Consider the following 13,491-nt stretch of genomic DNA (forward strand, 5'->3'; position numbering starts at 1 on the left):
CATACCTCAATACGAACTGCTTTACATTAAACTATAATTATTTACTCACGTTTGTCTCTCCAACACAAATTCCAAACTTCCTCTCTTGTATTCTTAAAAAATATACATATATGTACTTAAATATCCTGTTTTTTAGATTCAGAATCGACAACAAATCTTTCATTAGAAAAATTTCTTAGGCAGAGTTCTTTTCTTCTTCTTCTTTTTTTCTTTTTTTTTGAAAGAACATCCTCTTTTTAAAAGTTAAATATCTACATGATTTTCTTTGAAATGAGCTTGGGATGCTCCTAACCCAACTTCTGGTGGCAAAATTAAGTTTTTTCTGGGCACTAGCATCAGAAATTGCTACTTCTTACCTAAACTTACATTTCTTGTCCCCTTTATATCCTAAAATCTGGGGAAAACCATCTGGTCCTAAATACTCTATAAAAATAATGTTGCGTGTCTTCCAAACAAATGTCATTGCGCATAAGTTCCAAATATAATTAATGTTATAAAATCATTACACTATAGAAATTACAACCAGTAATAACTATACTTAGTAAACTATTTTAATGCAGTTATCATGAAATAAGACCTAGTTCTACAAACTCATAAACTAGCAAACCTTCAGATGACTAATTCCCCAGTATAAATCTTAAGGAAATTTAGGACTGTTAAAGATTATGGGCTTAGAGATGACAAAACCCAGGTATTTTGCTATTTCCCTTCTCAACCTCCCCATAATCTCCACCCTTCCATATACTCCATGGCTTCCAATATATTAAAATTAAAATGCTGTTTGTCTTCCTCTAACCTACATTTGTCAGCACTGAGTTACAAAATGTCCAAAAAGTGAACATAGAGAAGGCGGTAAAGTTTTACTAAAAGTTTACGAATTTGAAACCTCTGAATTAACAGACTTGGTAAAGCTACGGGTCTTTTCCCTGTCCCCCACTTTAAAAGGCAGCAATGTGTAAGAATCAATCAAGAATGGTAAAGCAGAATCACAAATAAAAACTGTAGAATTACGCAGAATGGAACTTTACAATTTTCAATGCCAAAGTTCAATATGGTATAAGCAACACTATTCCCCAAACTGACTCTTTTTTTTCCCCTCTAACAATCTAAATCAACCTCACATACAAACAAATGCTAATGAAACCTAGGCTTCTGAGGTACTATTACAAATGATTTTTAGACTTTCTTGTATTTCACTAACTTGGTGCCAACCCATACACGTTTACATTAAAAAGCAATAATACACCCAGTAAACCAATCTTAAGAAACAAGACTAGATCTATAGTGTGACACATGGGGATCACCAAAGAGAAACTTACTTTTAGTATATTGACACTAACAAATAAGCGGTTCTGATGGTTCAGAAAAGTTACTCATCTCATAGACCTAATAATGACGCTAAAGGGAACTTTGTTAAGTGACACACCCAGGGCGGACCGCCACGTTAAGGATACAACTCTTCCGAGGTGGAGAGGGCTCTCGCCAGCCCTGACTGCTGCTGAATCCGGATCCTGCTCCTCCTCCCAGAGGAGGTCTGCCCCCCGACTTGCCTCCTCGCTCACCCCCTCCTCGCCCCCGACTCCAGCGACTTCCACCCCGGTACGGCCTGCCTCGAAAGCGGAAACGGTCCAAGGCGATGTGGCTCCGTTCCCAAAAGGACGGTCGGGGGCTGCTTTCGGACAGCGAGCTCGAAGGCATCCGCACGGAGGGCGGGTGAGACCGGAACGGCTCTTTGGGTCGGTAGCTGCTGTGTCCCCTGAGGTGGCCCCGCTCCGAAGCGTGCCGCGAGCGTGAGAAATTCCTCAACTGCTGCTGAGAAGAGGACGACGACGAGGAGGAGCCACCGCCTCCGCCAGATCCACCGCCCCGGGCCGGGTGAGGAGGCCTTCGCCGTGGATACGGTAACAGCCCGCCGCCACTGCTGCTGCTGCTGCTCCGGCTCCGTATCTGGCTGTTGTTATCGTCGTCGCTGATTTCCCCATCTTCTAGCTCCCCTTCTTCCTTGGGCGAGAGGCCACTGGAGGCCGGGGCCGGAATATCTGCGGTCGCCATCCCGGGAGCAGAGCCTTCCACACCACCTTAGCCCTCCGTCCGGGGATCCGCCCGACAATTGCCTTCCTCCTCGGTTCCCTTTTTTTCTAACGGACCCGGTCGGTGCGGCCTTACCCTACTCGGACACCTAGCGGGCTTTGCTCCCCAACTTCCCCGCACCCCAGCTCTTTCTCGCCGGACCGTCGCAATTCAGTTCCCTTCCCTAGCGCCCCCTTGCTCCTCCGCGCTCGGGGCTCTTCCGCCTCGCGAGAAAGGAGCTCTGGAAGTGGCTCGCCCGTGACGTCGCTTCCTGCGGCACGCAGGAAATAAGGCTTCCAGTTCACGCGATAATAATCCGGACAACGCGATTCTCAGTGGGACTTGTAGTCTTTCTTCTCTCTCCCTTCGGGTTTGTCCTTCTAACCCATAGCTCACACCCACCGCGGGCTCGGGATTGGGATATCTGGGTGCGTGGCGGGGTGGGCGGGCCCGTTCTTAATCTTGGCCGCAAGAGTTTCATAGTGATGGGGGGAGGGCAAGAGACACCTTTCTAACTGCTCTGAGGTCGGCTGCCAAAGAGACGCAGTAGTCCCACTGCCTTTTGGGGGCCGGGAGGGGGTGGCTTTAGTCCGCCATGTTGGTGAAGGTAGACGAAGGAGATCGGAGGTCCAGGACTGTCTGCTCTGCTGGCTGAAGTCCGCCATATTAATAAAGAGACAGAAGGTTGACACCACCACCCCCCCCCAAATACACACAACCCGTCTTTCCCACCCCGTTCCCACGACTCCTGTCGGTGGGCCCTTCCCCTGCCTCGCTTGCCTAGCCTTTGCGCGAAGGAAGCGTAGCAGCCAGCGCCTCAGAACAGGCTTAAGACAGCGCCGAATGAGGGGGAAAGGGAAATGCCGACCAATTGCGCCGCGGCGGGCTGTGCCACTACCTACAACAAGCACATTAACATCAGCTTCCACAGGTAACCTGGGCAGGGAGTGGGGGTGCCGGAAACGGGAGCTCCTAGATTGGGTGTCGCTTGTGTGGAAGGAACAAGAGGATTCTACTAATTCTGAAGACTTCACTACCTAGCTGGTAGCAGGGGAGCATCATTTCTGTCCGCCCTTTGTGTGTGTTTCTCAAATAATGCCCAATTTTTCTGTCACTTCAGGGAAGGTTTACTCACTTTGTACAAGAAAACCAAGTTCTGTGTGGTGGCTACCCCTTAGAAAGTGAGAGGAGAATATCTTAATTTTCTATTCTTTCATGTATTAGACTGGGCCTTGACATGAATGATGCCTTAAAAGGAAGCGAAACCTTCCTGTTCAAGTCCGCAGTCACCTTAAAAGCCTGCTGTGTGCTTTCATCAAAGTTAGGAAATTGTCACGAGCTGAATTGGCATGGGAAGCATTCCGATTTCAGTCACATAACAGTTAACTGCGGAGGAGTTGAGTCATCATTGATAGCTAAAGAATTAAGCGATGTTAATGAAAGTGCAAAAGATAAGCTTTCTATTCTTAACGGAACAGTAATAAAAAGAACTTACGTTTTGCTTTTCCTCCGATTGCTGGAAGAGCGATAAAAATTTAGTTCTGTCACATCAGAACTCTTGAAAACATTTTGAACACTGCATGAGATATAATAGGTACTCTGTAAATGTTTACCTTTGTAATATGCAAGTGCCTACCATGTGCCTGAAGAAGCATTAAAAGAAAGTTAAGTGCAAATAGTTCTGATTTTATATATATCTCACAACTTAATACGATCTTAGAATGTGGAAAACTATATCCTTGACCCTTTCCCTACCTAATTATGACTAAATGCCCCTCTTATTAAAAACTGCTGCTTTAAAAAAGTCCTTGTGATGTTTCTGATTTTCAGCTATTTGATGGAAACGTAGCACTTCATTCATTCATTCATTCATCAAATGTGTACAGAGTTCTCATTTGCCTGACATAGTGCTAGGGATCTAGAAAATTCTTACACTTGAGTTTAGCCTGTATGAGAAAGAAAGACATAATTATGGGTCAGTGCCACAGTAGAGATACTCGGGGATACCTAACTAAGCCTTAGTAAGTCAAAGAACACTTCTCAGAGGATGTGAAATTTCAGATAATACCAAAAGATGACAGAGATTTAGTCCTGTGTGCTACTTCACAGATTTCTCATTTACCCAGTAAGTGTTTGAGAAGACGTGAAGGTTTTTAAAAGAAAGACATGATTAGATTTGCATATTAAAAAGCCATCTGGCTGCAGTGTGGAGAATTATTTGACACTTAAAGTGCTGGTCAAGCATCATCAAGAGATGAATTTGATGAGAAAGGAGCTTATTACACAATGTTAATTTACCTACTATTTCTTTCACAGAGAAATTCTGCTATAATGTCAACTGAGCTAAGCAATATACTTCATTGCTGGCACAACCAGCAGTAAATTAGAAGAGGTGAGAGTTATAGAGAAAAAAAACAGAAACTTGCAGTAAAACAAGAGAGAGTCCACCAGTAGCCTAGACTAGAGTGGTACTGACAGAGATGGAAAGAAGTGGACAGATTTAAGAAATACTCGAGTTAGGGGCGCCTGGGTGGCTCACTCGGTTAAGCGTCTGACTTCGACTCAGGTCATTATCTCACAGTTTGTGGGTTCGTGCCCTGTATCGGGCTCTGTGCTGACAGCTCAGAGTCTGGAGCCTGCTTCAGATTCTGTGTCCCCCTCTCTCTGCCCCACCCCTGCTTATGCTCTGTCTCTCAAAAACGAATAAACATTAAAAAAATAACATTAAAAAAATTTTTTTAAAGATTTTTGAGTAGAAACTACCGTGTTTGGTAATTTGATGTGGAAGATGAGGGAAAGAGGAGTCAAGCGAGGCACCAATAATACTGAATGTTTAAGAGATACACAGTGATACAGTAACATGCATACTTGACCATTTTTCTTCCTATGAAATTAGCATTTTCATGTGTAACCTCAGAAATTTAGATCTTAATATTATAATAAATTACATTCCTATTTCACAAATACAATGTCTGACTAACTTCTAGGATGTTGGTAGACATCTTTATCCCCATGTACAACTTATGTTGCCTCAACTTACTGTCTCCATTTTTATCTCTTAGCCCACTGCAGTCTAAGTCTCCCCAATAATCTTCTGAACTTCTCTTGCTGAGTTGTCATTTTTGTGTTTCTTTTTTATGGCATGTGATCATTTCTTCCATGAAATACTCTCCACTTTTGAATTATTTGACACTAATTTTGTGATTTTTGTCTTTGATCTGTTTTCTCTGCCAGCCCCTTTCTCTGCACCCTGACCTAGGTCTTACCACTATTCTCAAAATGATTTCAACTGTTCTGTGGTCTCAGTTAACACTTAATCCATGATGCCTCCCAAATCAATATCTCCAGTCCAATCTTTCTAATGAGTTCCAGACCCCATAGGACAAGTGTCTCAGTATTTGCCTGGTCTTTCTTCAGTTCCTTGGGTTCAACATATCGAAACTGTACTAATGAGCTTGCTCTTCCCCCAAACCTACACCACTTCCCTTAACCCCTTTCTCAGTAAATGAAAACACTATCCACCCAGAAGGTGGTAGGTCATCCTCCCTTGACTTCTCACCATTCCCTCTCGATTGGATTATTACAACAGCCTTTTAACTGGTTCACTGCTTCTATTCATACACTCCTAACCTCTCTCTATAATCGTGGCTGTGTTGCTAAAGGTTTAACAACAGGATCTCCAGGGAAAGAGGATAGCCCTGATTGATAGTATTTGCCCAATTTCCATGATATAAATACTCCTACCATGACTAGTTTCAAGTTACCAATATGACGTGACTGATCATAGAGTTGGGAATAAATGTGCAGTACCACACTGTTCTATAGCAATTATACCACACAGATATAACAGACATAAATAACTTCAAGAATATAGATACAGTAATTAAGAAATGATGGGTTTCAATATTTATTACCTTTGTTCTTAATTTAATTGCAAATATACCTAATTTTTAATGACTGTGTTCAACAGCTAGTTAAGACATGTTAATAATCAGCTCTCTAAATTAGGCCTTTAAAAAATAAAAATAAAACAATAATAAATTAGGCCTTTAAAAGGCTTACCAGTGCCATTTTGGATAGAGCTCAAAATTACTCTTTAACCCAGAAGGCCCTCCAACATCATTTCATGTCATAACACTCTTCGCTGTCCCCAAGCTAAAATTCTTCACTATTCCCACCCTAAATTCCCTGGCTAATTCCTAACTCAAAGTGTCCTGACTAGATTAGCTTTTACCCTTTTATGACACATGACACCTATAATTATTTTTGTATTCATAAATAGCCCCTATTTAGTATTTAATGTATACAATGCACTGGGCTAAGCACTTACTCATATTATCTAATTTATTCCCTAGAAATGTACTAAGTACCATTATTACTCCAATTATAGATGATAAAACTGAGACCTAAAAAGGTTAAATAACTTGCCTAAAGTCACCCAGCTATTACATTGAAGGCACCAGGATTGGCACCTTGATTTGACTCCATAGACTGTACTCTCAGCCACTCTTTTATTGCATCAAGTCATTTGATTATGTACCCTCCCCATTACTATATACATGAAAACTAACCCCATTAGTTTGCTCATTCATTGATTCATTGAGAAAGTTCATTGAGTGCTTGCTTAACAGGATAAAGTAGTGAAAAACAGCTCCTAACCAGGAGAAACATATGATCTAGGAGTGGAAATAGAAAAGTAAACAATTAGAATACAATGATATTTTGTATGATACAGGAACACCTTATTCATTCCATGAACAATTTCCTTAGGAAGATGGGATTCCTAAATTGAATCTTAAGGAAGGAAAATTGACTCGTTAAGGTTCAATTATGCCTTGGTTTCATAATTAGGGAGCTAGTTTTAAAAAGAGCAAAGGGTATCTGGCTGGCTCAGTTGGTAGAGCATGCGACACTTGATCTCAGGGTCTTGAGTTCAAGCCCCACATTGAGTGTGGAGCCTATTTAAAAAAAAAAAAAAAAAAGCTTTCTACAAAGAGCTAAAGAAATTAAAAGGTTGAAAAATAATTTTGAAAGATAGCCTTCATATATCTGAAGAGTCTTAAAGCAATGATAATACAATGACAGTACTTAATTTGTTCTGTATCTTTATTGAGGCCCAAACAAGAAATGTGCTTGTAAACTAAAGCTTGACTTTTAGCTTAGGCCCCAGGAAACATTTCCAAACCACTAAATATTGGAACACAGTAGATAAATTCTCCATCAGAGGTTTCTAATGAAATAGAAAAAAACTTACATACATGAAAGCGAACTGTAGAGTGACATACAAATGTTATCTTCAGATTAGGGTATTTTTGGGTGGGGGTATAGGAGATGGAAGGGTACTTACAGTAAATCGGGGTTTTCTTCTGTGCCCCTTAGTGCTGGCAATTTGAGCAAACCTAAATATCTAATCTGGCTAAAGCTATTATTACCTAATCAAGCTTCACTTGGGAGCTTCTAACATGTGATTTTTTTTTTTTAATGTTTTTATTTATTTTTGAGACAGAGAGAGACAGAGCATGAACGGGGAAGGGGCAGAGAGAGAGGGAGACACAGAATCTGAAGCAGGCTCCAGGCTCTGAGCTGTCAGCACAGAGCCCGACGCGGGGCTTGAACTCACAGACTGAAATCGTGACCTGAGCTGAAGTCGGACGCTTAACCGACTGAGCCACCCAGGCACCCCTAACATGTGATCTTTTAACATGATTTTAATGGTTCTTTTTAAACACTAGTCAGTTCATTATTAATACTTAAAGGATTAATCTAAAGAAGAGCTCAATTCAAACTTGTGTGAATGTTGATTCTTATGTTTTCAAGTCAGTCAGTGCAATGGCCACTAGAATTTTGGGGCAGTCCCCTACAATTTTCTCTTCCTACCAGGTATACACTGGTACATATCAGTATATTTTATATTTAAAATAAATATGAAAGGGAAAACATTCCTGCTGGGCTTGACAGCAGCATTTTACTTTTTGGAATAATTATGCTTTCTAGTACAGAGCTTAAGAGTTTTGTTTTGTTTTTGTTTTTTTTTAATATGTGTAGTTAGGGGCACCTGGGTAGCTTAGTCAGTTAAGCGTCCAACTCCTGATTTCAGTTCAGGTCATGATCTCACAGTTTTGTGAGTTTGAGCCCTGCATAGGGCTGTGCACTGACAGCACAGAGCCTACTTGGGATTCTCTTTCTCCCTCTGCCCCTCCCCCCCAAATTAATAAATAAGCTTAAAAAATATATGTGTGTAGTTTAACTACATGGAAGTAATATAGTAAATTTTAATTTATGTATTCTGTTTCATAGCAATTAAGCAAATATTTATTGGGCCCCTAGTGTTTGCAAGGCTCTGTGCTAAGTGTCAAAGATAAATAGATGATATAATGATCCCTGTCCTCAAGAAACTTATAACCTACTTTTATTTCACTGGAAATTTATTCAAATGGAAAAATTCCTAAACAATGTGTTAAGTGTCACAATGAACAAACACAGAGGAAGGAATACCAGAATCTGTCTAGGCTTTCCTTGATAAAATTTAATCTGCAGATATTTTGTCTTGACCGTGTGCATCAGCAGCACATCACAGCATTGTGAATTACTCCTGCTTAAAATGGTTCTATATAACCTCGATCTAAATCAATATAGTCTTGTATTTTTACTGCCCATGTTAAGGACTGTGGTGGGGGGGGAAGAAAGGTCTCTTAAAAATCCTGAAAAATCAAAATAAAACCACTCAAGTCAGTTTTTGAGTAATTTTTTTGCCAACTTATAAAAATTAGCATGAATTGGTTTCTGTTTCAGTGTCTGGATATTAAAATGTTTTATGTAAATGGAAGACACTTTAAATCAGCACCTTTTAAAATTTCTTTTAACCATTTAGGTGCAACCAGAAGTGTAATAGTTGGAATTTGAGTTGCCCTTTTTTTTTTTTTTAAAGGTTTCCTTTGGATCCTAAAAGAAGAAAAGAATGGGTTCGCCTACTTAGGCGCAAAAATTTTGTGCCAGGAAAACACACTTTTCTTTGTTCAAAGCACTTTGAAGCCTCCTGTTTTGACTTAACAGGACAAACTCGACGACTTAAAATGGATGCTGTTCCAACCATTTTTGATTTTTGTAACCATTTAAAGTCTATGGTAGGTAACATTACTTTTCTTTTACCCATTTTTACCATTTTTAGTACCCATTCTTTTTTGCTTATAAAGTGGGACCATTCAGAATACATGGAAATTCATATATAATGATCTGCCTCAAGAAAGTTGCAAAACTTCCTCTTTTGCAGCCAAGGTGCAGGCTAGAGACCAGGTCTCCCTAACTCCAATATTTTTTCCCCGTTCCAAACTGTTTTTACTATATTGGGATTTTACATTATTTCCAGTTATTATCAATAATTGAACCAATGATAAAACTGAGAAATCATGAGTAATGAAACCTCCAGCATCATTCTGCTCTGATTTTAAGGTAACATTTAAAATGTGTGCAAAGAACTTTAAGAATAGCACACCCAAAGAATACAAGAGTTACACTAAAGAATATAAGTTCAGAGGAAAGCATAACAAAGATTCATAGAGCTCAGGCATTTAGACTGGCTTGAGCTTGGAGTTTGGAACTTAAGAGAGGGTTCTTGACCTTGCACAGAACAATTACGATAACATGATGAGAACAAAAGCCAATGGGTTGAGGGTAAGTAGAAAATAATCAAATGTTAGCAAGTGATATGTAAAAGGAAAGAGAATTAAGGCACATGATGAATGTATTAGAACAACGTTTTATATAGCTAGGCAAAATCTGATCAGAGAGGAAAATTTATTTGTCCACAAGTGAATCCCTATATGTTTTAATGTTTGTTCAGTCAATAAAAAACACAAAGTTATGAGGTCATGACATACCCTCGGAACTGGAAGTGGTTTAGTATTGTGAGTATAAATCAAGACGGTGAATGGCAGGAGTGAGATCCTAAATAGTAAGTTTGCCTTGTTTTTTCTTTATATAATTAGGCAAAGAGGAATTTAGCCAGTTACAGAAACATCAAATCTGTTAGAAAAATTATTCTGGTGGCAGAATATGAATTAAGATCAGAATAAGGCAGGCATCAATAAAGAAGTTTCTAATATCCTCAAGCCAGATGTGATGTATGGGCCTGATGTGGACAGTAGCATTAAGAATGATGGAGAGGGAAAGATTCATGATAGAGATATTTAGGAGGTAGAAATAATGGGACTTGATGAACAATCAAATGAAAGACATAAAGGGAAAAAAGGTCCTCAGGGTCCTTGGGTTTGGGTAAAAAGTTCCTAGCCAGATTTTAAATCCTTGAATGGAAGATGTAACTGAACAATTAATAAGTAAATCTATTCAGGAGCTTGATACTTGGAAATAATTTAAAATATTACCAAATTGAAAGAATAGGATGTACCTAAAAAAGAGTTTAAATCACTATCACAAATAAAACAAATGTTTAAATACATTACATTGGCCTTAGTGAGAAAATTGCAAAAGACTTTTAGAGTTTCCATAGAATCATACTCAATAACTTGAAAGAGACCTTAGAAGTCCATTGTCTATTTTCTAATAATATTCACATCCGTCTGAAGAGAAAACACAAACAGAAATAAGCAAATGGGGTTAATTCAACAAGTTGAGAAACTTGAATCCATGATTATACGAGATGGGCTGTTGATGTTGCCTATCAAACTTTTAAAATCAGTTTTTAAAAGAGAGGTTTAATTACGTGTATACAAAACAGGATAAAATTCACTTATTTGTGATATTCCATCGTTTATGTTCAACCCTTTGATTTTATTTGGCTTAGAAACTCAAGTCAAGGAATCTTTTGAAGAAAAACAACACTTGTACTCCAACAGGACCATCTAATTTAAAATCAAACATTAGTAGTCAGCAAGTACTGCTTGAACACAGTTATGCTTTTAGGAATCCTATGGAGGCCAAAAAGAGGATAATAAAACTGGAAAAAGAAATAGCAAGCTTAAGAAAGAAAATGAAAACTTGCTTACAAAAAGAACGCAGAGCAACACGGAGATGGATCAAAGCCACGTGCTTGGTGAAGAATCTGGAAGCAAATAACATATTACCTAAGGGTACATCAGAACACATTTTACCAACTGCCTTAAGCAGTCTTCCTTTGGAAGATTTCAAGATTCTTGAACAAGAGCAACAAGATAAAACATTATCAATTCTCTAAAACAGGCTAAGAATACCTTCATTTAAGATTAGCCTACATAAAACTTGATGCCCATCCTTCATTCTCTTCAAAGGTAAAGATATTTAAGGAAATTATGCCAAAATTGGGTATTTAATAAAGTTTTACTTGAACGAACATTATTACTGTATAATTCCTGAAGATTTGATTACAAAAAAAATGGAAACTTTTTATGAAAATTTTATTTGAAAAAGAATGAAAGTGCCTTACATGAGAATTATGTACTTAAAAATTTTGCTAGGGAATTGTATGTTTGCAAGATGTTTTGTGTTTTTGTCTTTTAAGGCTACTTTTAAAGAACTATCTATGACAATGTGTTTAATTTATATTAGAAAAACAGGGGTTTTTTTCCTGTAACAATGTTAGGATATTACATTCTAAATAGGATGCTAAGTGGGAGTTAACCAACATTAAATATGACTTTAAAACTGCTGGGTTTTGTATTAATTATTATTGGCACTGTGATCTGGAAATTTTATAGGAAAAAAAGATATACAAGGCAAGTTCTTTTATTTAAACTTTCTGTATCTGCTTACCAATAAAAGTGTGCTAATCATGGCCTCCCTCATAAAAATATTAGCTTTTAAAATAGATTGTAAAATATTTCGAAAATAATATTTTTAATATGAAGTACTCTGGAGTCATCCAAGCAAGGTTAAGACCTCAAGTACCTCAGACTAGTAAAAACTGGTAGCTGATTATATGTTGTGAAATAATGCAGATGTTGTGATCTAGCTTTTACCTTAGTTAAACAAAAAGATAAATCTATACTATTTTTCTCATAATAAAAATATTACATTTTTGATTCCAAAATGTATGCATTAGACAACATGATACAAAGTTCCATATTAGGAATATGTTCTCTACCCCATGTATGTTGGTACTGAAACTCTTAAGCTTTTTTTTCTCCATAACCCCACAATAGGATTTAATAACAGAAGTACTTACTATATACCTTCACAACTTATAACTTAAAATGGAATCAATTTATCGTATATATCAGCTTGCTTTTATCTCCTTTTTTAGTGAGTCAAATAGAGCAACTGTACTGCAAAAGGGAAGTGAAATGTATTTTCTGTAAAAATAGTGTCCAGGGGCACCTAGGTGGCTCTGTGGGTTAAATGACCTACTCTTGATTTTGTCTCAGGTCATGGTCTCATGGTTCATGAGTCCAAGCCCCACATCGGAGCCTGCTTGGAATTCTGTCTCTTCCTCGTGTGCATGGTCTCTCTCTAAAATAAATAAACTTTTTAAAAAAATATATGTGTCTGATAAAGCTATGCAAATGCTGTTTTACAAAACAATCTGAGAACTATTCTTATAGTTGCCTCTTGACTAATTAAAAGAGTTCACATTATTTCACCAGATAAATTGTAATTTTAATAAGAACGCTTTCCTTCAAACAACTTTGGGCAAATCACATTAAGTTTATTAATGTGTAATCAAGTTATTCAATCCTAGTTCAAGCTTCTGACATTACCATATGAAAGTAGCATATACCTAGCCATAATTGCTATATCTTTTTCCTTTAAAGTAATGGCTATTTTGTAAAAAAAAAAACTGGGGGAAATTTTTTTGTTGTTTTTGTTGTGATGGTTTTTTTTTTTTTTTTTATTGGTGACATTTGCTTGGATCCTAGCAATAGTCTTTTTTACATTATTAGCAGCCTGTCTTTTAAGAGGGAATGCCTCCCAAGCAACTGGATTTCACAAAGGCAAAAGTAAGAAAAGGCTGTTTTAGTTCTATCAGGCATTTAAATATTTATGAAAATCTTTTTGTGAATATTGGAAGCCTTGTTAGTTATTTTATCTTAAATATTGGATGTAGCTCCTTGGAATTGTCATTACGTGTTTGTTTGTTTTTTTAATATGGTTCCAAATATCTCTTTGCTTACTGACCATAACCTTATGCCTCAAAATAAGTTGAGCAAATAATCATTTAAACATAACTGTGTTGGGGTGCCTGGGTGGCTCAGTCAGTTAAGTGTCCAACTTCGGCTTAGGTCATGATCTCACGGCTTATGGGTTTGAGCCCTGCGTCGGGCTCTGCACTGATAGCTCAAAGTGTGGAGCCTGCTTTGGATTCTGTGTGTCTCTCTCTCTGCCCCTCCCCGGCTCATGCTCTGTCTCTCTCTTAAAATAAATAAACATAATAAAAATAAAACTTTAAACATTAACTGTGTTTTCCAAGTATAAACTCTCATGTGGTTCAGC

General features: G+C 38.2%; 2 protein-coding genes across 3 annotated transcripts in view; one reads left to right on the forward strand and one right to left on the reverse strand.

Moving 5' to 3' along the window:
• The window catches only part of ZFC3H1 (zinc finger C3H1-type containing), a 53,990-nt gene extending 51,927 nt beyond the window's left edge, over positions 1 to 2,063 (reverse strand). For both annotated transcript variants that reach the window (XM_045466243.1, XM_045466242.1), the window contains exon 1: positions 1,455 to 2,063. In XM_045466243.1, coding sequence (XP_045322199.1) covers positions 1,455 to 2,052 — 598 coding nt within the window. In that variant the 5' untranslated portion in view covers positions 2,053 to 2,063. The remainder of the gene's footprint in view (positions 1 to 1,454) is intronic.
• An 832-nt stretch (positions 2,064 to 2,895) lies between these two features.
• On the forward strand, positions 2,896 to 13,226 carry THAP2 (THAP domain containing 2). Its single transcript, XM_045466244.1, has 3 exons — positions 2,896 to 3,001; positions 8,999 to 9,194; positions 10,871 to 13,226. The coding sequence occupies exons 1-3, from the start codon at positions 2,931 to 2,933 to the stop codon at positions 11,258 to 11,260; spliced, it is 657 nt and encodes a 218-aa protein (XP_045322200.1). The 5' UTR covers positions 2,896 to 2,930; the 3' UTR covers positions 11,261 to 13,226.
• Positions 13,227 to 13,491: the final 265 nt, after the last annotated feature.

The sequence above is a fragment of the Leopardus geoffroyi genome, chromosome B4, assembly GCF_018350155.1.
Source record: "Leopardus geoffroyi isolate Oge1 chromosome B4, O.geoffroyi_Oge1_pat1.0, whole genome shotgun sequence".
In the NCBI taxonomy this organism is placed as follows: Eukaryota; Metazoa; Chordata; class Mammalia; order Carnivora; family Felidae; genus Leopardus; species Leopardus geoffroyi.

Coding starts and splice junctions, on each gene's coding strand:
- THAP2 (XM_045466244.1), top strand. CDS start 2,931: ATGCCGACCAATTGCGCCGCGGCGGGCTGTGCCACTACCTACAACAAG. Junction 3,002..8,998: donor ATTAACATCAGCTTCCACAG/GTAACCTGGGCA, acceptor TTTTTTTTAAAG/GTTTCCTTTGGATCCTAAAA. Junction 9,195..10,870: donor GTAACCATTTAAAGTCTATG/GTAGGTAACATT, acceptor TATTTGGCTTAG/AAACTCAAGTCAAGGAATCT.